This window comes from Hemiscyllium ocellatum, chromosome 1 (assembly GCF_020745735.1).
Source record: "Hemiscyllium ocellatum isolate sHemOce1 chromosome 1, sHemOce1.pat.X.cur, whole genome shotgun sequence".
Taxonomy (NCBI): Eukaryota; Metazoa; Chordata; class Chondrichthyes; order Orectolobiformes; family Hemiscylliidae; genus Hemiscyllium; species Hemiscyllium ocellatum.
Genome location: NC_083401.1, coordinates 40,648,267 through 40,671,509, shown reverse-complemented (window position 1 = coordinate 40,671,509; position 23,243 = coordinate 40,648,267). Strand labels below are relative to the sequence as shown.

At 39.9% G+C, this 23,243-nt stretch overlaps 1 protein-coding gene across 2 annotated transcripts in view; it reads left to right on the top strand.

The window, feature by feature from the left end:
* Positions 1-23,243, top strand: part of dym (dymeclin) — a 488,802-nt gene that overhangs the window by 63,666 nt on the left and 401,893 nt on the right. Inside the window, exons 4-7 of one of the 2 annotated variants that reach the window (XM_060828953.1) lie at positions 3,774-3,826; positions 4,454-4,547; positions 10,991-11,124; positions 13,797-13,869. In XM_060828953.1, coding sequence (XP_060684936.1) covers positions 3,774-3,826; positions 4,454-4,547; positions 10,991-11,124; positions 13,797-13,869 — 354 coding nt within the window. The remainder of the gene's footprint in view (positions 1-3,773; positions 3,827-4,453; positions 4,548-10,990; positions 11,125-13,796; positions 13,870-23,243) is intronic. The other variant, XM_060828960.1, reaches the window with a different exon arrangement.

Here is a 23,243-nt window from a genome sequence, read left to right as displayed (position 1 = left end):
CCGGCCTATTACCCTCACCTTGACCTCCTTTCACCTATCGCATTTCCAATGCCCCTCCCCCAAGTCCCTCCTCCCTACCTTTTATCTTAGCCTGCTGGGGACACTTTCCTCATTCCTGAAGAAGTGCTCATGCCTGAAACGTCGATTCTCCTGCTCTTTGGATGCTGCCTGACCTGCTGCGCTTTTCCAGCAACACATTTTTAGCTGGGATAGAAGTGACCTGTACAAGAAGGATGGATTGCACCTAAATTGGAAGGGGACTTCTACATTGGCAGGGAAATTTGTTAGAACTGCTTGGGAGGATTTGAACTAGTAAGGTGGAGAGGTGGGGGGGATGGGACCCAGGGAGATAGTGAGGAAAGAGATCGATCTGAGACGGGGACAGCTGAGAACAGAGTGAGCCAAACAGTCAGGGCAGGCAGGGGCAAGATAGGACTAATAAATTAAACTGCGTTTATTTCAATGCAAGGGGCCTAATGGGGAAGGCAGATGAACTCAGCATAGTTAGGAACATGGGACTGGGATACAATAGCAATTACAGAAACATATCTCAGGGATGGGCAGGACTGGCAGCTTAATGTTCCAGGATACAAATGCTACAGGAAGGATAGAAAGGGAGGCAAGAGACGGGGCGGGGGGGAGGAGAGTGGCATTTTTGATAAGAGACAGCATTATAGCTGTGCTGAGGGAGGATATTCCCGGAAATACATCCAGGGAAGTTATTTGGGAGGATAATTGGGATTGTATTGTAGACCCCCCCCCCCCCCCCCCCCCAATAGTCAGTGGGAAGTTGAGAAACAAATTTGTAAGGAGATCTCTGTTATCTGTAAGAATAATAGGGTGGTTATGGTAGGGAATTTTAACTTACCAAACATCGACTGGGACTGCCATAGTGTTAAAGGTTTAGATGGAGAGGAATTTCTTAAGTGCGTACAAGACAAATTTCTGATTCAGTACGTGGATGTACCTACTAGAGAAGGTGCAAAACCTACTCTTGGGAAATAAGGCAGGGCAGGTGACTGAGGTGTCAGTGGGGGAGTACTTTGGGGCCAGTGACCATAATTCTATTAGTTTTAAAATCGTGGTGGAAAAGGATAGACCAGATCTAAAAGTTGAAGTTCTAAATTGGAGAAAGGCTAGTTTTGACGATATTAGGCAAGAACTTTCAAAAGCTGATTGGAGGCAGATGTTTGCAGGTAAAGGGATGCCTTCATGGAAAGTGGGAAGCCTTCATAAATGAGAACAAGAATCCAGAGGAAGTATATTCCTGTCAGGGTGAAAGGGAAGGCTGGTAGATATATGGAATGCTGGATGACTAAAGAAATTGAAGGTTTGGTTAAGAAAAAGAAGGAAGCATATGTCAGGTATAGACAAGATAGATCGAGTGAATCCTTCAAAGAGTATAAAGGAAGTAGGAGTATACTTAAGAGGGAAATCAGGAGGGCAAAATGGGGACATGACGTAGCTTTGGCAAATAGAATTAAGGAGAATCCAAAGGGTTCTTACAAATATATTAAGGACAAAAGGGTAACTAGGGAGAGAATAGAGCCTCTCAAAGATCAGCAAGGCGGCCTTTGTGTGGAGACACAGAAAATGGGGGAGATACTAAATGAATATTTTGCATCATTATTTACTGTGGAAATGGATATGGAAGATATAGACTGCAGGGAAATAGATGGTGACATCTTGCAAAATGTCCAGATTAGAGGATGAAGTGCTGGATGTCTTGAAATAGTTAAAGGTGGATAAATCCCCAGGACCTGATCAGGTGTACCCGAGAACTCTGTGGGAAGCTGGAGAAGTGATTGCTGGGCCTCTTGCTGAGATATTTGTATCATCGATAGTCACAGGTGAAGTGCTGGAAGACTGGAGGATGGCAAATGTGGTGCCACTGTTTAAGAAGAGCGGTAAAGTCAAGCCAGGAACTATAGATCAGTGAGCCTGACCTCCGTGGTGGGCAATTGTTGGAGGGAATCCTGAGGGACAGGATGTACATGTATTTGGAAAGGCTAGGACTGTTTAGGGATTGTCAACATGGCTTTGTGCATGGGATATCGTGTCTCTCAAACTTGATTGAGTATTTTGAAGAAGTAACAAAGAGGATTGATGAGGGCAGAGCAGTAGATGTGATCTATATGGACTTCAGTAAGGTGTTCGACAAGGTTCCCCATGGGAGACTCATTGGCAAGGTTAGATCTCATGGAATACAGGGAGAATTTGCCATTTGGATACAGAACTGGCTCAAAGGTTGAAAACAGAGGGTGGTGGTGGAGGGATGTTTTTTCAGACTGGAGGCCTGTGACCAGTAGAGTGCCACAAGGATCGGTGTTGGGTCCTCTACTTTTTGTCATTTACGTAAATGATTTGGGTGCGAGCATGAGAGGTACAGTTAGTAAGTTTGCAGATGACACCAAAATTGGAGGTGTAGTGGACAGCGAAGAGGGTTACCTCAGATTACAACAGGATCTGGACCAGATGGGCTGAGAAGTGACAGATGGAGTTTAATTCGGATAAATGCAAGGTGCTGCGTTTTGGGAAAGCAAATCTTAGCAGGACTTGTACAGTTAATGGTAAGGTCCTAGGGAGTGTTGCTGAACAAAGAGACCTTGGAGTGCAGGTTCATAGCTCCTTGAAGGTGGAGTCGCAGGTAGATAGGATAGTGAAGGTGGCGTTTGGTATGCTTTCCTTTATTGGTCAGAGTATTGAGTACAGGAGTTGGGCGGCTGTACAGGACATTGGTTAGGCCACTGTTGGAATATTGCGTGCAATTCTGGTCTCCTTCCTATTCTGGTCAGCATGGACAGGTTGGACCAAAGGGTCTGTTTCCATGCTGTACATCTCTGACTCTATGACCTGGAACAAAAGACACTAACACCTATCACTCGTTGCCTTTGAGTCCAGCAACCCTAATCCCACATAGGAACTATCGAACAAACCCCACAAGGAGCCCCAATCTGTTATGGACCAGGCTAGACCCCCTCAAAATATTTCAAGAAAGCTGCCCAGAACCTAACTTTGGTAATTGTTTTAAGAAGATGTAGAGTGGATACTCCAGGAGTGAATCAGCTGGTCAACTACTCTGTTTTAAAGAAAACAATTTATTTGCGAGATTACTGAATGGAACACAAACAAAAGAGAATAGAATATAGAATAATTTAACCTATCCAACAATGGAACTGACTATCCCAGCTTAACGATGTTATTCTAAATTTCTGCAACAATCCCCATAAACACCCCTTGGCAAAAAAGGAAAAATGAAGCACTTGGTCTTACAAGAGAGAATGCAGAGAGACTCTGCATGGAACACCTTCTTCCATGTAGCTGTTTCTTTGACCAGCAGCCTCAAAATGGACTGACTGCTTGCTCTGAACAGCCAGATCCTAAAACTCAAACCAAACCAGAGAACTGGGAGAACTGGTTGCTCCCCTTTTCATTGTACAGATGTTTTCTCTTAACTTAAAAGCTTCTTCAAGTAGATGAAGTCAGTCGGAACCTGTGTCTCAGTGAAAAGAAACCAGGACAGCACAATCTTGTTAAAGGGACAGTATCATCACAGTGCTTAACTGGTAAACTTCCAAGTATTTGAAATTTAACATTGTTGCATTTGTTGTCATTAATGTAAGAAAATGAGCTTCAACAACGTGCCTTACCTTTTTAAGCAATATTCATATTTCACTTCATTTGACCAGTACCTATAAATTACACTTATTGTTCACAGCACTAAAATTGTGTTGAAATTGTGTAACTATCATGCAATACTCTTTCTCTTACAGTCCTGATACACAGCTCTTGGAAGAGGCAACACTTTCGATTTCCAAATCATTAAGTAAGTATGCTCATATCTTAAATTGTTTCTCTTCTTTGATAACTTTCCATTTATTCTTGATGTCAGTATTTACAAAAATGTAATTCAATTTACTGGTTCCCTTTTGGGGATTATAGTTTCAGTGACATAGTCATTTTGAAGAGTTCAAATGGCATCATTACTGTGCATTTAAGTGATTTCAGTTGGAGCAGCAATAGAAACTCCAAGCATGTCAGTTTCAGAGGAGGGCAGTGGCAATAGAGTTTCAAGGATCCACATTCACTTCTAACCTCTGTCAGAAAGCAAATATGCAAACTTTAACTGCTCTTGAAGCCTACTTTCATTGTTTTGTTTAGTTTAGTGCAGATAAAACCATAATTTAACCAGCATACTGGACAGGGCCAATGACTGCTACACTGTCAACTATTGTATGGTGCTATTTTTAAAAATAATATTAATCAAATATCTTTATTAAACTGAGGAAAATGTAACTTTCATTTGCTGTCACTTAAATGAGCTAAAATACATTTATGGCTCAAACAGAATATTGAAATTTATAAATCTGTGAGCACCTTTTTGCTTTTATTTTGAAATATTATATCTTGCATATTCTTGACCTTTTAAGCTGAATTTTTATCTTTGTTTCAGTTGAGAACAATCCTCGGACAGAAAACTTTCAAGCTCTTGTTAAGGTTTTTCTCAGTCGAACTAATGAATTGAAGGTCTCAGCTGAATGTCAAGAGTAAGTCGGAAAAATATTATGAATGTACCAGCCTTTCAAATAAAGATTGCATTCTATTACTGCTGTCTGTATCCCTCAAACAAACTTAATTTCCAAACCGTTCAATCAAAATTTTGTCGAGGGTTGTACATTAAAGTGGACACAAGGATTTTGTAGTGGTTGATGTACATGTCTTGATCCACAGTATTTCGCGCAAAGTTTGCTGCTAAATTGTTGTTAACCTCCATCTTTCTCGAGAACTGAAGATTTATAGAGTTGAGCCAGCCAACCCCTCCACTAATGGCTTTGGCAGTGTTTGCTCTTTCCTATCACCATCACCAAATACCTATAAAATTGTAGAGAAGAGTCTACAACTATTTCAATAAATGAGTTTCTAACATGTGTGGGATAATATTGTATTGTTAATTGAAACTTTTTCTGAAACTGAAGAAAGTACAGATTTTAGTTTTCACTTCTGTGAAGCTATGACTTGTTTTTGTTGAGTCAAAGACATTTTGAACATTGATAAAGAGAAAACCAAGCAATCTAAAGTAGGTTTATGCAACATAAACTGAAGAAAATGGCATCTCGAACTGGCAGAAATTTGTCGAAAGGGAGATAATTACAGTCTATAAAGAAAGGAGATAGGGTTAAGTAGTCACTTGGTAATATAGAATCTAAGTTTTGTTAGAAAAGGCAATTTTATTTAAATTGAATGCAACATATTTAAATAAAAGTTTGACTGTAAACTGTTCCATGATGCCTTATTCATGCCAATGCCTCTAGCAATCACGAACCACTTGCCAACCTATCAGCACCATCTTGTGCTGTGTGAACTGTTGGTCTCAGTGACATTACATATTCTTCCTGTACTACTCTGTGGGAGATTAAGTAGCTGGCACTTGTGGTTCACTTAGTGCTAACAAATTAGACGAGAATGGGATATTGCCCTGCAATCAGAAATTAGAGAGCTAGATAGAAAATTAGTGAACAAGACATTAAATATAGTAACCTGTGGGTTACTGCCAGTGCTATGTGCAAGTAATAGAAGGGTAAGGCAAATGAATGCACGCCTGGAAAGAGTGCAGGAGGGAGGTCTTCAAATTCCATGGATTACTAGATATGGCTCTGAAGGAGATAGAGCGTGTAGAAGCTGGACTGGTTACACCTGAACTGAGCATGTACCGAGTTTCTCGCAGATGGTTCGGGTGGTTTTAAACTAACTTGACAGGGGTGTGGGAACCAAGAAAGAATGTTAGAAAAAAAGCAGGATTCATAAAATGCTTAGACCTGCAGCAATATTACAGACAATAATCAGTGAAATTAGAGTAAGGGAGGAAATCATGAAGTCTAAAATCCGGGTTTCTGTGTATGTATGTAAATGGATAAAGTATAGTTTATAAGAATCGAAAGAACTGCAGATGCAGTAAATCAGAAGCAAAAACAGAAGTTGCTGGAATAGCTCAGCAGGTCTGGCAGCATCTGTGCAGAGAAATCAAATTAACATTTTGGGTCTGATGCGGAAGGGTCTTTCGACCCGAAACATTAACTTTGATTTCTTTTCACAGATATTGCCAGACCTGCTGAGCTTTTCCAGCAACTTCTGTTTTTATATAGTTAATAAAGTTGGAAAGTTACAGATGAACAGGAGTACGTTGCAATAATGGAGAAAGAGATTGTTTGAGAGGATGTCCTCAAGGACAGAATCAAAGAGGACAATTACATCACTCTATATAATTTATAGATCACTAACTAGTCAGAAGGCTGGAGAGGAACAAATCTGCAGGGGAATTAGAGATGCTAATGTTAAGCATTAGCTATAATGGAATACATTAATTACTCTAGTATAGACTGGGACATTGTTTAAATGGCAATGAAGGGTAAGCATTCCAGATTGTGTTCAAGATAATTTGATACAACTTGAATCTAGTCCAAGAAGAAAATATGCACTGATGGATCTGGTTCTTGGAAATAAAGTGGACCAGCAAGATAAAATACTAATGGGGAACATTTAGGAGATAGTGATCACGTATTGTAAAGTTAAGGATGATGGTGGTAAATAGCAATGAACAATCTAGAGAAAGAAATAATCAGATGTTTTGGGTAGACTGGAACAAAAGATTGGAGGATAAATCTGTAACTGAACCAAACCTTCAAAGAGGAGATGATTTGAGTACAGTCGAGGCATATTCCCTCAAAGGGGACAAACCAATCCAGAGCTCCATGCATGACAAAGGAGATATAAATTAAGATAAACAAAAAGGTGCTTATGACCATTGTCTGGCAGAAAATACAATTGAGAACCAAAAGGAATATAGAAAATTTAGATGTAGGTGAAAAAAAGTCAATTAGAGAAGCAAAGGGGAATGATGAGGAAAGGTTGACTGCCAACATAAAGGGAAATACCAGAGTCTTCTATGGACATGACTAGTTAAAGAATGGTAAAAAGAGCAATAAGACCAATTAGGCACCAAAAGGAATGTATGCATGGATATAGGGAGCATGGCTGTGAAACAAAACAGCTTTTTTGTTAAAGTAACCTAGGAGAAATATCTTTTCTCCACATGACACATACTCTGGAAATCATCTAGTATGTCAGAAAAGTGATCTTTGTCTTTGGCCTTGGCAAAAAGGCTATTGTACTTGACATACAACATGGCTTTCGACTGTACCATTGGAATATCTGAACTCCTGATTCCGAGTTTATAAGACCAATGCTGTAAACCCCTGAGCTGTGATGTTGTGTGACTTAGTGTTAGAAATAAAATAATAGAATTCTAAACATACTGGAAAATAGAATAAGGACACAGGAATTAGGGCATGAACTGACCATATGACCCAATGAGCCTGCTCTACCTTCCAGTAAAGTATTGATTGATGTTCAGCTTTGACTGCATTTTCCAATTCACTGAGCATTTCAATTTTGTATGTAGTACCTGTGCTCAATATTTTCGGTTATGTTTACCAATAGTAATCAAAAATTGCTTTTGTGAAGCGTGTCCTTGATATTTATAAAGTAATAAATGATATTAATAAGACAGATTGTACAGTGGAAGATTTAAACAATTTAGGACTATCAATACTGGCACTTAAGTTATCCAATAGAATTATCATTAGCCTTTGGTTTTCATTATTGAAGAAACAAAAATCTATTTGTAAATACTTTTGTGTAGAAGTTCTAGTATGTACCTATTACTTCTACAATATTGAGTCATCAAAAATTATGCTGAGGTGGCACGGTGGTTCAATGGTTAGCACTGCTGCCTCAGTTCCAAGGATCTGGATTCGATTCCACCGTTGGGTGACTCTCTGTCTGTATAGAGTGGGCACGTTCTCTCTGTTTCATCTGGGTACTCTGGTTTCCTCCCACAGACAAAATATGTGCAGGTTAGGTAGATTGGTTGTGCTAAATTGCCCGTAGTGTCCAGGGATGTGCAGGCTAGATGGATTGGCCATGGGAAATGCAGTGTTATACGAATGGGATATGTCTGGGTGAAATGCTCTTTGGAAGGTCAGAGTGGACTCGGTGAGCCAAATGGCCTGCTTCCATGTTGTAGGGATTCTATTCTAATATAAGCTTATTGGCAAGCAGTACATCATTACAGTCAACTATCAGCAGTTATGAAAATTAATTTACTGTTACTGCTATATGCTGTTCACATTTTCCGAGATTTGATTTGTTATTGTCAAGTGTACTGAAGTACAGTGAAAAGCTTTGTTTTGCATGCAGTACAGGTAGATCATAACATACAAAGAGTAAGATCTGCTGTAGAGAGCTCGCAAAGAATCACCCTCTGGTGCCATCTTGGACCATAGAATTTCAGAATTGTGGAGAAGAATGCCATTCCTTCATTGTATCTGCACTGGTGCTCTGAGCAGCAAGATTTAGTGCTATTCTCTCATCCTGCACATTAGGGTCATAGAGCTGTACAGCATGGAAACAGACCCTTTGGTCCAACTTGTCCATACTGACCAGATATCCTAGATTATTGTGGTCCCATTTGCCAGCATTTGGCTGATATCCTTCTAAATCCTTCCTGTTCATATACTCATCCAGATGCCTTTTAAATGTTCTAATTGTACCAATCTCCACCCTTTCCTCTGGAAGCTCATTCCATACATATACCATCCTCCTGTGTGGGGGAAATAAAGTTGCCTCTTGGGTCTCTTTTAAATCTTTCCCCTCTCACCTTTTAAATCTATGCCCTCCAGTTTTGAATCGAACCTTGCTAACCTGTCTACCACATGGAACTTTGTTGATCATCTCACTGATGAACTCCGTATAGACCGTGTCTACTGCTCTGCTTTCATCAATCTTTGTCATTTCTTCAAAAATTCAGTCAAGTTACTGAGATATGATTCCCAAACACACAACCATGTCAATTATTCCTAATAAGTCCTTGCCTTTTCCAAATATGTGAATCCTGCCTCTCTGAATCCCGTCCAACAACTTAGCCACTACTGACATCAGCCTTACTGGTCTGTAGTTCCGTATTTAATATTTTGCCCTTAATGTATTTGTAGAATTGTTTTGAGTTTGCCTTAACTCTTGATGGCAAACTACCTTGTGTTCCATTTTGCCCTCCTGATTTCCCTCAAGTATACTCCCACTGTCCTTATAGAGATTCACTCAATCCAGCTGTCTATACATGACATATGCCACCTTTTTCTTGACCTGAGCCTCATTTTTTTTCAGTCATCCAGCATTCCTTACATGTACCAGCCTTGCTGTTTGTACTAACAGAGCATAATATTTGTGAACTCTCATTATCTCATTTTTTTAAGGCCTCCCACTTTCCAATTGTCACTTGACCTGTGAATAGCCGCTCCCAATCAACTTTTGAAAGTTCCTGTCTAATGCTGTCAAATTAGCCTTACTCCAAATTCAAACTTGAACTTTTAGATCAGATCTATCCTTTTCTATAAATGTTTTAAAGCAAATAGAATTATGATCACTTGCCTCAAAGCACTCCCTCACTGACATCACAGTCACTTGCCCTGCCTTATTTCCCAAGAGAAGGTCAAATCTTTGTTCCTCCTTAGGTAGGTACACCTGCATATCGAATAAAAAAAAAACTTTATGTACACTTAACAAATTCCTCTCAATCTAAGTCCTTAACACTATTGACAATCCTATTCTATATTTGGAAAGTTAAAATCTCCTGTCATTATAACCCTATTATTCTTGCAGATATGAGATTGTAAAGAGTCCCTACTGTGTGGAAGCAGGGCTTTTGGTTTATCGAGTGCACACGGACCCTCAGAAGAGCATCCCACCCTCCTCACCCTATCCTATCCCTGTCACCTTTCATTTTCTCATGGCCACTCCAACTAGCCTGCACATCTGTGGTCACTATGGGAAATTTAGCATAACCAGTCCACCTAACCTGCCCACCTTTAGGCTGTGGGAGGAAACCCTAGATTTTATGAGAGAATGTGCAAGTTCCACACAGTTGCCTGAGGTGAAATCAAACCTAGGTCCCTGGCACTGTGAGGCAGCAGTGCTAGGCACTGTGCTGCCCGCCTCTCACATTTCGTGTAAGATCTCCTCATATATTGGCTTCTCAATTTCCTACTGGCTACTGGGGGACCTATAGTACATCCTAACTAGGTGATCATCCGTTTCTTATTTCTCAGTTCCACCCATATAATTTCACTGGACATTATCCTACGAATGTCTTCCCTTTCTATCTATCCTATAACATTTATACCCTGGAACGTCGAGCTGTCAGTCTTGCCCCTCCTTGACCCACATTTCTGTAATAGCTATGACATCTTAGGCCCATGTTCCCAACCATACTCTAAATTCATCTGTAAGACTTGCATTGAAGTACATGCAGTCTAATTTGTCAGTCTTTCTTTGTTCTCTGCCATGCTCTTGCCTGCCTTGACCATTTATCTTACTCCCATTATCTACTGTACCAGCCTCAGTCTTTTCTGTTTTCTCACTATGTCTTTGGCCACCACCATTAGTAATTTAGTCTCCCGAGTAGCACTAGCAAATCTCCTGCCAGGGTATCGTTCCCCTTCAATTCAGGTGCAACCCGTCTTCCTTTTACAGGTTACTTCTACCCCAGAAGAAATCTCAGTGGCCCAAAATGTGAATCCTTGCCCCTTATACCAGCTGCTTGGCAGTTTGTCAATGTTGTTTTGAAATTCAGCATCATCCTTCTCCTGTTTACAATGCTTCCATTTTTTTTGTGAACTTTGAAACTGTTGTCTGCACTCTTAAGTTCTTGATCATTTCTTTTAAATAAGAAGAATCAAAAGAAAATCCATGAACCGTGTTACTTAGTGTTTCTTATCATTCAGCCAATTTTACATTCAAGTTGCTATTGTCTCTTTTATTCCATGAGTTGGAACTTTTCTCTCAAAACGATTGTGATATTAAATGTTTTTTGGAAATCCAGCTGGTTATAAATTGCGAATTCATGTCTTGTGTTTGTGATTTTTATCCCCATCAGCCAGCTCTTTATTTGGCAGGCCCACAATGCCCTGTTCATCATTCGCTGTTTATTGAAAGTGTTTGTCAGCCAAATATCCGAAGAGGAACTACAGCTTCATTTTACTTATCAAGAGAGACCACCATTATCTTATGGTATGCAAAACAATGGAAAAATAAACACTGAAAGTTCTTTTGTTAACTGAGTATTGGTCAAGTTATTAAACTTTAATTCTCTATATATACTGCCTCATATACAAGTTACTCTAATTTCCTCACATTGATTGCCTGGGGTTCTTACTTGCCATGGTATCCATTGGCCTTAGAGTGAGTAATTGTAGCTTATTCAATCATGGACAGCCCCAAAGCTGATCCTGATCTTGCCCCATCAGAAAATCTGGGTTCATACGTAAGAATCACTGACTGCTGCTAAGTAATATCACCATGAGAAGAGGGTGCTGATTGATTGGGCTGTCATTCGTATAGAAATACAACAAGAACAGTTAACTATCAATCTTATTTCTCAGACCAGGTCAGGGTGTTCTAATGGGATTACAGCAGAGACTGGCAGTCTCCCTAACCTTTTTAACAATGAGATGTAGCAATGTGTATACCTATTCATTTTGCCTTCAAAAAATTGGGATCATTTATTGATAAAGGTAGCCTAATGCATCTATAAATGTGTCACCATATAAGCTTGACTGATGATGCTTTATTGATTTAATTCTTAACAGTCTGGATTTTTTGATAAATGCTTTCCAATAGCAGACTCTTGTCTTATGATGAGCATTTTGTTCTGAGGTTTACATGGTCTGGTCGAGCATGATGTCTATTGTGAATAGTCAGTGGGATGTGTTGCTTCATACAGTCTGGCAGTCGTTGGAACATAGTGTATAAACCTGGTATGGCACTGACCTGAAAATGAGACATCATCACTATTTATGTGATCAGCAAAGCATGTGTTTGTGGCTTCACAGCCATACCCTGTTAGTGGAGAAGAAGCTGAATGTAATTAGCTGTTCAAATTTTGAGACTCCTTCCTTTCCTCCTTTTTGAAGTTTGTGTTGCTAAGATGGCAAAGATGGTCCAATCAATTACCACCCTCTTCTCAATATGATCTCTAATGGGACCAGTATTTGTTTAATATTCAAATTCACTTTAAGAAATAAAATCAGTACAAAATTAGCAGTTTTCTTCTGATCTCTCTTGAGACTGCTGATTCATGCTGGAGCATAATTTCACAGATAATGAGATGACACACCCCCCCCCCCCCCCCCCCCCCCCCCCCACCCACTTTGCCCTCCACCTACCCACCACCCTGGGAACAAATTTCTTAAGTGGATACTACTATATAAACATGAATAGTAAGTGCCATAATTGATCTGACCGTGAAGAGCTCAACCTGGTCAACCCTGATAAGTGTAGCCATGCACTTTCTAGCAGCACTTGCAGTAAACCTGCTTACTTTCTCTTCATTTAACTTGGCTGTCACTGTGGATCAAACTACACATACCCTGCATTGTCTTAACTTTGTACTAATCACAGTTAATTACCATCATAATAGTTACAAAAGCAATTCTGAGAGAGTAATTGAGAGAATTATTATGTGGTTAAAAATGACAAGCTGACCTCCCTGAATTACTTTGCTGCTTTTGGAGTACAGATATGTGGAATCTGGATAGGAACAGATATGGCATGCAGCGTAGGATCATGGGGGAGTATGTTTGTTTATGAAATATATGCATTTCAAAGAATGATTGCATTTAGATTATAAGAGACAATCTATCCATCACCCCTTGACATTCAGTGTCATTACCTTAACTGAATTCCATACTATCAAAGTCTTGGGTGTTAACATTGAGTTAACACTAAACTGACCGGCCAAACAAATACTGAACTACAGAGAAGGTCAGAGGCTAAGAATGCTATGGTTGACTCCCCAAAGCCTGTCCACCATCTGCAAGGCATTAGTCAGGAGTGTGAAATCCCCTGCTTGCCTGGTGGGCTACATTTCCCAGCAACACTTGAGAAGCTTGACACCGTTCCGGACAAAGTAATCTGCTTGAATGATGCAGCATCCACAAACATCCTATCTCTCCACTACTGACACTCAGTAGCTGCAGTGTGTCATCCATGAGGTTCACTTCCTGCAGAAATTCACCAAAGATTTGGCGGCACGGTGGCACAGTGGTTAGCATTGCTGCCTCACAGCGCCTGTAGACCCGGGTTCAATTCCCGACTCAGGCTACTGACTGTGTGGAGTTTGCACGTTCTCCCCGTGTCTGCGTGGGTTTCCTCCGGGTGCTCCGGTTTCCTCCCACAGTCCAAAGATGTGCGGGTCAGGTGAATTGGCCAAGCTAAAATTGCCCGTAGTGTTAGGTAAGGGGTAAATGTAGGGGTATGGGTGGGTTGCGCTTCGGCGGGTCGGTGTGGACTTGTTGGGCCGAAGGGCCTGTTTCCACACTGTAAGTCTAATCTAATCCTGAGTCAACACCTTCCAAACCTGTGACCATTACCCCTGAGAAGGATAAGAGCATGAAATACATGGGAATGCCACCACCTTCAAATTCCCCTCAAAGCTAGTCACCATCCTGACTTGGAAATATTTAGTAACTTTGGTGTTGGGTTAAAAATCTGGAATGTCTTCCCATTGGTAATTTGGGTATATCTACAGCATATAGAATGCAGTAGTTTAAGGGAATTTACCACCACCTATCAGAGACAACTGGGGCCTAGCCAATGATACCCTTGAGTGTATATAAAAAAGCAATAGATGCAATGATTTTATTGCCATTTTTATATTTATATGCTACTAAAATTTCTTTCAGGGGCTGAGGCAGAAGATCTCCTGGAAGAATTAATTTGTACTCTAGTACATCTCATTATTGAATTACCTTTATTGTAAGTTTTCATTGCTAATATATTATTTAGTTAAAACTATATGTTTTGACTAACGAGCCTGTAATATGTGGTAATAGCTGTCATTTCAATGCAGTTTACACTATTGTCTTTTCTCTATACTGTTTAGAGGTAACCTGGTGAATGTGGCAGAGCATTGACTTAACAATAGCCTTTTGCTCCCAGATTTGAGTTAAAGTCCAATCTAGAGTAATGTGGTTAACATCTGCCTTTTCTTTGTTATGGACAATCATTTGGGAAATCTCAAACCAGTTTTTAGGCAAGAAGGCAAGTCCAAAGATGTGCAGGTTAGGTGCATTGGCCGCGCTAAATTATCCATAGAGATCTGTCGGTTAGGTGCATTAGTCAGGGGTAAACAGAGAGAAATGGGTCTGGGTTGGTGTGGACTTGTGGGGCTGTAGGCCTGTTTCCACACTGTAGGGATCCTATTCTAAGGAACAAAGTTACTGCAGATGCTGGAATTTGTACTGAAAACAACCAATGTTGGAAATCACAGGTCATGCAGCATTCATGATGAGAGAGCAAGCTAATGTTTTGAGACCAGATGTTGTTTCTTCAGACCTGTACTGAAAAGAAGTTCTGAAGAGCTTGCTTTCTGTCTTGGGCAAGAACTCCGCAAAAAAGACAAAAATACTCCTGTGGAAGCATGATTAACCTCATCCTGACAAAACATCATATGCCTCGGTAATGCATTGTATGAACTCTTGGCCTCAGTCATGTGTGATGGAGTCATCAGCAATGCTGAGGGAAGCCTAATACCACACACCAGCCATCCTCTCAACTTATGAGACCAATGGATGAAGGAGGAACCTGAGTCTCTGAGCCCTCTATCCCCTTTCAAAAAGGCTAAGAGCAGCAGATGTATGGGCACGCTGCCATTACAGGATCCCCTCTAAGCAGATCACCATCTTGGCTTGGAAATATATTGCCATTCCTTCAGTGTGGCTGGGTGAACGCCCTCTTTAAGTAGCATTTTGAGTCTACCTACATCAAATGGACTGCAGTGGTTAAAGAAAAAAAAACTCACTCGCATCCCATGAATAAACTGTTAAAAAAAGAAAGTTCCTATCCCACGATGAGGATAGATGTAAAGCATTAATTCATACCTCAGCAATGCCCCTACTTCAATGCTTAGGTCCTCTTTTTGGTCTCTAATTGCCCCCACTCCTCTTTTTAACCTGTTTTTTGTTTCCACTTGCCCTCTGAAACTTAAAAAGGGGAGGGTTTAGAGAGGGAGAATACAGGCTTGCAAAGCAAAAGAAATGGTAGCATTACCCCGCAGCTATTTGGATAATAATGTCCGCAGTGGGACAGGAAGGAACAGAATATACAAACATAGAAAAGCAACAGTAAGTAGGGTCAAGGGGGACTACGTAGTAAAGAGGTAAACTTAATGTTTGCTTAAATGTGCATAGTTTTCAGATCAAAATAAGTCACTTGATGTCACGAATATGGTTTAGCAGGTATGATCTTATCGCCATTATTGAGACATGGTTATAAGGAGATCGGAGATGGATTTTCAGGGAGGTGGTGTTACAGCTATTTCAATTGGGCGAGAAATCCAGAGACCAGTCTAACGTTCTGGGAGCACGAGTTCAAATCCCACTGTGTTACATGGTGGAATATATAAGGGCTACGATCCTAAATAGGATGCAGGAGCAGAAGGTCCTAGGTGTATAGTTTCCTTGAACAGTATGTGATGGAACCTTATGCTGGAGTGGGTATCCTAGATCTAGTCCTGTGTAATGAGACAGAAAAAAATGATGAACTTATAGTTTAGAATCGTCTTGGAAGGAGCGATCACAGTATGGTTGAATCTAAGATACAGGTGGAGGGTGAGAAGATAAAACCTAATACCAGTGTCTAATGCTTAAACAAAGATTACACTGGGATGAGGGAGGAGTTGGCTAAGGTAGAGTGAGAGCAAAGACTATATGATGGGACAATTAGGGAACAGTGGAGGACTTTCAAAGTGATTTTTGATAGTGTTCAGCAAACATGTATATCAGTGAAAAGGAAGGACTGTTGGAAAAGGAATAATCAGCCATGGATAACTCAGGAAATAAAGGAGGGTATAAATTTGAAAGCAAATGCATACAAACTGACAAAGATAAGTGGAAAACTAGGGGATTGGGAAATCTTTTAAAGCTTGCTGACCTTTAAAGAAAAGTAAGATGGTTTATGAGAGTAAACAAAGTCAGTATAAAGACAGTGAAAGTTTCTACAAATATATAAACAAAGGAGTGACTAAGGCAACCATTGATCCTTTAGAAGATGACAAGAGGGGTTTAATAATGGGAAATGAGCAAATAGCTGAGATGTTGAACAGGTCTTTTGTGCCAGTCTTCATAGCGGAAGACACAAATAACATGCTAATAATTAGTGACAATGAGGCTATGGCAGTTGAGTACCTAGAAATGATCATTATCACTGAAAAGGTAGTGTTGGGCAAAATAATGGGCCTAAAGATAGACAAGTCTTCTGGCCCTGACGCATTCCATGGCACTAAAAGAGATGGTGGGGGAAATAACAAATGTGCCCTTGGTAATTTACTAAAATTCTGTGTACTCTGGAACAGTTCCAGCAGATTGAAAAACAGGAAAAATGATGCCACGATATTTATTAGGAGAAATTAGGTAGCCTGGGATTATATTCATTGGAATTTAGAAGAATGAGGGGGAATCTTATAGGAATGTAAAATTATGAAGGGAATAGATAAGATAGAAGCAGGGAGGTTTCTACTGGCGAGTGAAACTAGAACTAGGGGGCACAGCCTCAAAATGAGGGGAAACCGATTTAGGATTAAATTGAGGAAGAACTTCTTCAGTCAGAGTTCTGAATCTGGAATTCCCTGCCTAGTGAAGCAGTTAAGGCTATCTTATTGAATGTTTTTAAGGCAAAGATAGACTTTTGAATAGTAAAGCAATTAAGGATTTTGGTGAATGGGCGAGTATGTGAATCTGAGTCCACGAAAAGATCAGCCATGATTGTGTAGAATGATGAAGCAGATTTGTTGGGCCAGATGTTCTACTCCTGCTCCTATTTCTTACGTTCTTATGTATATGTGCACAGATCATTGAATGTGGCAAGAAAGGTGAAGAGCACGGTTAATAAAGCAGATCATTCTTGGCTTTAGTCATGGTACAAAAGCAGGGAAGTGGTAGTGAACTTACACAGCACTTGTTGGACCTCACCTGGAGTATGTGTTGTTGTGGGTGCCAGATTATAAGAATGATCTGAATGCATTTGAGAGAGTGCAGAATTGATTTCCAGAAATAAAATACTTCAGTTATGAGGATAGATTGAAGAAGTTGGGTCTTTTTTTCTTTGTAGAGAAGAAGGCTGAGGTAATTGATAAGAGGTTGTCAAAACTGAGGGGGCTAATCAGAGTAGATCGGGACAAGCTGTTCCTGCTCGTTTTAAAAAAAAAAATGATGAGAGGACTTAGGTATAAAGTGACATGTGAATGAAACAAAATAAAGTGAGAAAATCTTTTTTCACAGTGAGAGCTGCAAACAGCCTGGGAATGTGATGAAGGGTGATTCAGTTGAGGCATTCAAGAAGGCGTGAGATGATTATTTTGACAGAAATGATGTGAAGCGATGTGGGGGAGACAGGAGATTGGCACTAGGTAATAGAACTGATGCAGGCGTGACAGGCCAAATAGTCTCTTTTTGTACCATAGCAATTTTCTGTGTGTATTTTCCACAGAATAGGAAAGCAGGAAAGGGTGGTAGAATGGCATAAGTACAATAACGAGAAATGGTCTTGGACCAGAAGACGTAGAATCTATATGGATGGATAAAAGCAATAAGCAGTAAGCAACAAAAAGGGAAAGAAGATACTGGTGAACGTAATCTATAATACCCTTAACAGTAGCAATATGGTAGAATAGAAAATAAATCCAGAGATAATGAGGGTGCGTAACAAAGGCAGTACATTAGTCATGGGTGATTTCAATCTTGTAGATTGGCATAGTCCGATTCATAGGGGAAACATGAGGAAGAATTCGTCAAGTATATTTGAAGTGTGTTTCTTAAAACTATATTTTGTGGATCCAGACAAGGATAAGACTATTTTAGATCTGATGATGTATAATGAAACAGGTTTAATAAATGATGTCAAAACAAAATATCCACTAGGAAACAATACCAGGGTAGAATTTGTCATTCTGTTTGAGAGGGAGGACTTGGGTTGATGAAAGCTGTGCTAACCTCAAACTAGACTGGGATAAGTTGGGGGAAGGAAAATGAGGAAACTGGCAAAATCCATATTGATCCGCTGTGGTTGCAGGGTCCCAAGGTGAAATCTGTGTGGAGCTGGCGAATGTTGGTTGGGTATTAAACGAGTACTTCGAGGCTGCCTTTATTCAGGAGGAAGAGGATGTCGGTACAGAATTCAGGAAGATGTACGGCGAGGTTCTTGAGCAGATTGATAGAGACTGAGGAGATATTGGAGATTTCAGTGGGTTTGAGAGGAGACAATGCCACAGGTCTGGCTTAGTTGTATCTCATGCTGCTATAGGAGACAAAGGAGGAAATGGCAGGAACCCAATTTTTAAATCCCTGTCTGGCCACGGGGAGGTGTCAGAGAACTGGAGGCAGCTAATATGATCCTACCTTTCAAGAAGGGTAGTAAAGATAAATCAGAAATTACAGACTATTGGAGAAAATTCTGAAGAAGTGAATTAATCTCAATTTAGATAAGCAAGGTTTTAATCAAGGATAGTCAGCACATCTTTGTCAGAGGGAGGTCATTCTTAAACATTTGGTTGTTCTTTTTCCAAAGAGGTGGTGAAGTGCGTAGATGAGGAGGATAGTGCAGTTAAAGTTGTTTTATGGATTCCAACAAAGCCTTTGACCAAATTGCACACAGGACACTGATGAGGCAAAAGCACACGCGATTCAGGGTAACTTGGTAAATTTGTTCCAAAATGTACTTAAAGGCTGGAGGCAGAGGGTGGTGATAGAAAGCTGTTTGTGTGAATGGTTGTCAGTGTCCAAAGGTTTCCCACAGCAGTTGGTATTGGGTCCCTTACTGTTTGTGATACATCTATATTTTGTCGATGAGTGTGTGTGGGGAGTGATAGTAAACATGCAAATGACATGAAGATTGGTTGGATGGTTGACTGTGAGGAAAGAGGTCGCAGGTTGTAGGAGAATATAAGTTTATTTATCAGATGGACACATAGTGGATTCGAAATTGAAAGTGGATGCACTCTCAGGAGTACCTGATGAATAGCAGAACACTAAAATGCTCAGAGGAACGAAGGGGTATTTGTTCATAAATACCTGAAGGTAGCAGGTAAGGTTAATAGGTTAGTTGAGGAGGCATACAGGACATTCCTTTATCAGTCAAGGCATAGAATATAAGAGTAGGGAGGTTATGTTGGAGCTGTGTAGGAGTTCAGTCAGGCCACCGCTGGAGTTCTGTATGCAGTTCTGGTCTCCGCACCATAAAGGTATGTGATTGCAATAGAGGATTTGTCAAAGAGATTCATTCACCAGCTGCTGTCCGAGATGGAGCACTTTGGCTGTGATGCGAGAATGCCTAAGTTTAGTTTGTTTCTTTCGAGCAGCGAAGGCTCAGAGGATGTGATTGGGGTGTATAAGATTGAGGAACATGAACAGGGTGAATGCAGTTTTTCCTTTTAGTGGAAGGGTCAATAACAAAGCAGCATAATTTTAAGGTGAAGGGCAGGAGGGAATTTGAGAAAAGGAGATTGGAGGAGAACTGGAATAAACTGCCTGGAGTAGTTTTTGAGGCGGGTAACCTCAGCCTTTAAAAAAGTACTTGGATGAGCATTTGAAGTATTACTACGTTAAAAGCTATGGGCTAATGCTGGAGGGTAGGCCTGTTGTGAATTTAATGCATTTTGGGCAGTATATACTTGATGGGCTGAAAGGCCTTTTCTGTATGATTCTGAGGAAAAAGAATTCCAGGAAAGGGATAAGCTAACCATGGTTAACTACAGCTGTTATGGAGAGCATCAGATTGGAAGAAAAGACAGTGTGATAAGCTAGAGGATTTGAAAAGTTTTAAAGATCAACAGAAGACGACAAAAAAAGGGAGAAAATAAACTTTGAGAGTAAACTTGCAAATAATATTAAGATGGACAGCAAGTGCTTTTTAAACCATAAAAAAGGAAGACCGAAACAAATGTGAATCTAGGCTGGGAGAATGAGGCTGGGTAATAATGAGTAATTAGGAAGTGGCAGAAGCATTGAATAAATAGTTTGTATCAGTCTTCACAATAAAAGGCATTAATAGCATTCCAACATTGCTAAGTAAACAAGGTAGAAGATGAAACAGAAATAAATACATAACTATTGCTATAGAAAAATATACTAGGGAAACTAATGAGGCTAAAGACTGATAAGTCATCTAGATCTGATGAGATGTATCCTTGGAATTTAAAGGAAATAACTACAGAGTTAGTAACTGGACTGATAATCTTCCAAGAATCCTTAGATTCTGGAAAGATCCCAGAGAATTGGAAAATGGCAATGTAACATCTTTCTTCCAAAAAATGGAAGGAGACCAGTAATTATATGCCACTTAATGTAAGGTCTGTTCTTGGAAGTGTTGGAGTCTATTCTAATGGAGTCTTTTCTATCGTGAAGAATTTTTTTCTGACAAATTTAATACAATTCCTTGTGGATGTAACAGGCAGCATAAATAAAATGGGAAGCGGTGGATAAAATAGATTTGGATTTTTAGAAGGTGTTTCATAAAGGATGCATATTAGGCTACTTTATAGCATAAGATCCCATGGTGTTGGAGTAGTATATCAGTATGAATAGATTGATTAAGTAATGGAAGATAGAGTTAGGATAAGAGAGACATTTTCAGGATGGTAATCTGTAACTAGTGAAATGCCACATGGGCCGGTGCTAGGTCCACAGTTATTTGCAATATATTCATGACTTGGATGAGGAAGATGCATTTACTAAAGGCAGATTTGTGAATGACACAAAAATAGATGGAAGGCAAGTGGTGAGGATGACACAAAGATCCTTTAGAGGGAGGTAGACAGGTTAAATGAATGGGCAAAAAGCTGAGTGACTGTAATGTGGGAAAAATATGAGCTTGTGTACTTCGGCAGAAGAATAGAGGAATTGAATATTATTTAAGTGGAGAAAGACATCAGAAAATTATAGACGAGGGTATTGAGAGTTCTCTCCTGTGAAATACAGAAAGTTAGCATCTGAGTTCAGTGAATAATAGGGAAGGCAAATAAAATGTTGGCCTTTATTTCAAAGGGAACAGAATTTAAAAGTGGAGAGGTTTTGCTAAAATTATACAAGGCACTAATTAGGCTGCACCTGGAATACAATGAACAATTTTTGGTCCCTTATCTAAAAGATATATTGACTTTGGAGGCAGTACAGAGAACATTTACTGATATGATACAAGGTATGGAAAGACCATCTTATGTGAAGAAGTTGAGTTGATTTGAGTCTGATCCCACTGGGGTTTAGAAAGATGAGTGGCGATTATTATCTTAAGGTTCAAGTTGCTTACTTGACTTGATAGGATAAGTGTGGAGAGGTTATTTCCCCTTGTGGGAGAGTCTATGACCAGAGAGAATAATCTCAGAATAAGGGGTTGCATATTTCAGACAGATGAGGATGCATTTCTTTCAGAGTTAGTGAATCTGTGGAGTTCTTTACTACAGAGAACTGTTGTCACTCTACTTTTATCATGCAGCTTTCTAATTTCCTACCTAACTCCCAGTCCTTTGAGAGAGATTTTCAGGATGGTAATCTGTAACTAGAGTACATCCTTTTTCTCTGTGTGGACATCAATGTGGATATGATTGTTGGCTGTCCACTTCCTCCTCCTCCTCCACACTGTGCTGTGCAGCTGTTCAGAGACATTGTTAACCCTTTTACTAGAAAGTCATCAGAATGATCCTGGGTTCATGTCTGTGCTTGCATTTTCCTGTACTTACTGACTGACTTCCAGTTTTCTTCATGCCTGCATAGCACCTTGCACGGTGCCATGGACTTTGCAACGGCTGCATTCCACAGATACGCAATCAGTTTGATCAGTATTCAGAACTGAATACTCTTCAGGGAGTAAAATGCACTTAGGAGACATTTGCACTAGTTGTTTATTTTGAGACATTCCCTCTCTCCCTGCATGCTCTTAAGCTGCAGGCTGAACACAAGTATGCTATGCATGAGGCTGTCAATCTTCTAGATATGCTGCAGTGGTACCATATACATCTAGAACTTTTAAAACCGAGATTTCAAATTGTTGCAGTTGATACTGTTTTAATATGTGGTTGTTAAACTAGAAGGGGTACAGAAAATATTTACAAGAATGTTGCCGGGACTGGAAGGTTTGAGTTGTGGGGATAGGATGGATAGGCTGGGCCTTTCTTTCCTTGGAGCATCAGAGGCTGACAGGTTTTATTGTAGTGGTTTATAAAATCAAGAGGGGCATAGGTTAGATGAATAGCCAAGGCCTGTTTTCCCAAGGGGAGCGTATGCCAAAGCTGGAAGGCATAGATTAAGGTGAGAGGGGAAAGATTTAAGAGATCTAGGAGGCACCATTTTCGGAGGGTGGTGTGTGTATGAAATGAGTGAGTGGAAGTGGTAGAGGAAAGTACAATCACAATATTTAAAAGACATTTGAAAAGGTACATGAAGAGGAAAGGTTTAGAGGGATATGGGCCAAACACTTGCAAATGGGGTTAGTTCAGTTTGGGATACCTGCTTAGCCTCGAGCAACTTGGACTGAAGGGTCTGTTCCCATGCTGTTTGGCTCAGTAACCTAAGACATGAGCCATTTGAAGTAAAGTACTAAGTACTTTAAATTTAATCTTTTTTAAAGAAAAGATATTGACATAAAAAGTTCTTTTGTTGAGAGTAACTTTTAAATGTTAAGAGTATTTCTGCCTTTACCAATTTCAAATAATATTAGATTGCAGGTTGTTCTACTATAACATGTTGGTTGCGTTCTTGTGCAAACCTGTGTTATAGAAAAATCGCACTTCAGAAACAGCGCTTGAAGTGCAGCCAATGCACATTTTAAAAGTTTGTGCTTTAGCAACAGTGTCCCCAATTTGTCAGTTGCGCTACAGCGAATTAGAGTTAATGAAATGCATGTTATAGCAGAACGAACTGTTCATAAAAATGTTTAAGCTAAGTGAAAGGTCAGGCCTGACAGGATGCATCGTATGCAATGCTATATTACATTAAATATATATTTTTATTTCTTTAGCTTTTTCACATTTGTATGTCCTAATTTGGCATCCACAAGTTCCAAAAGAGATCACTAATTGTCTCTGAAACTGATTACTATCTCTGGATATTATTTCTCAGATATATGGAAGCAAGATGAATCTC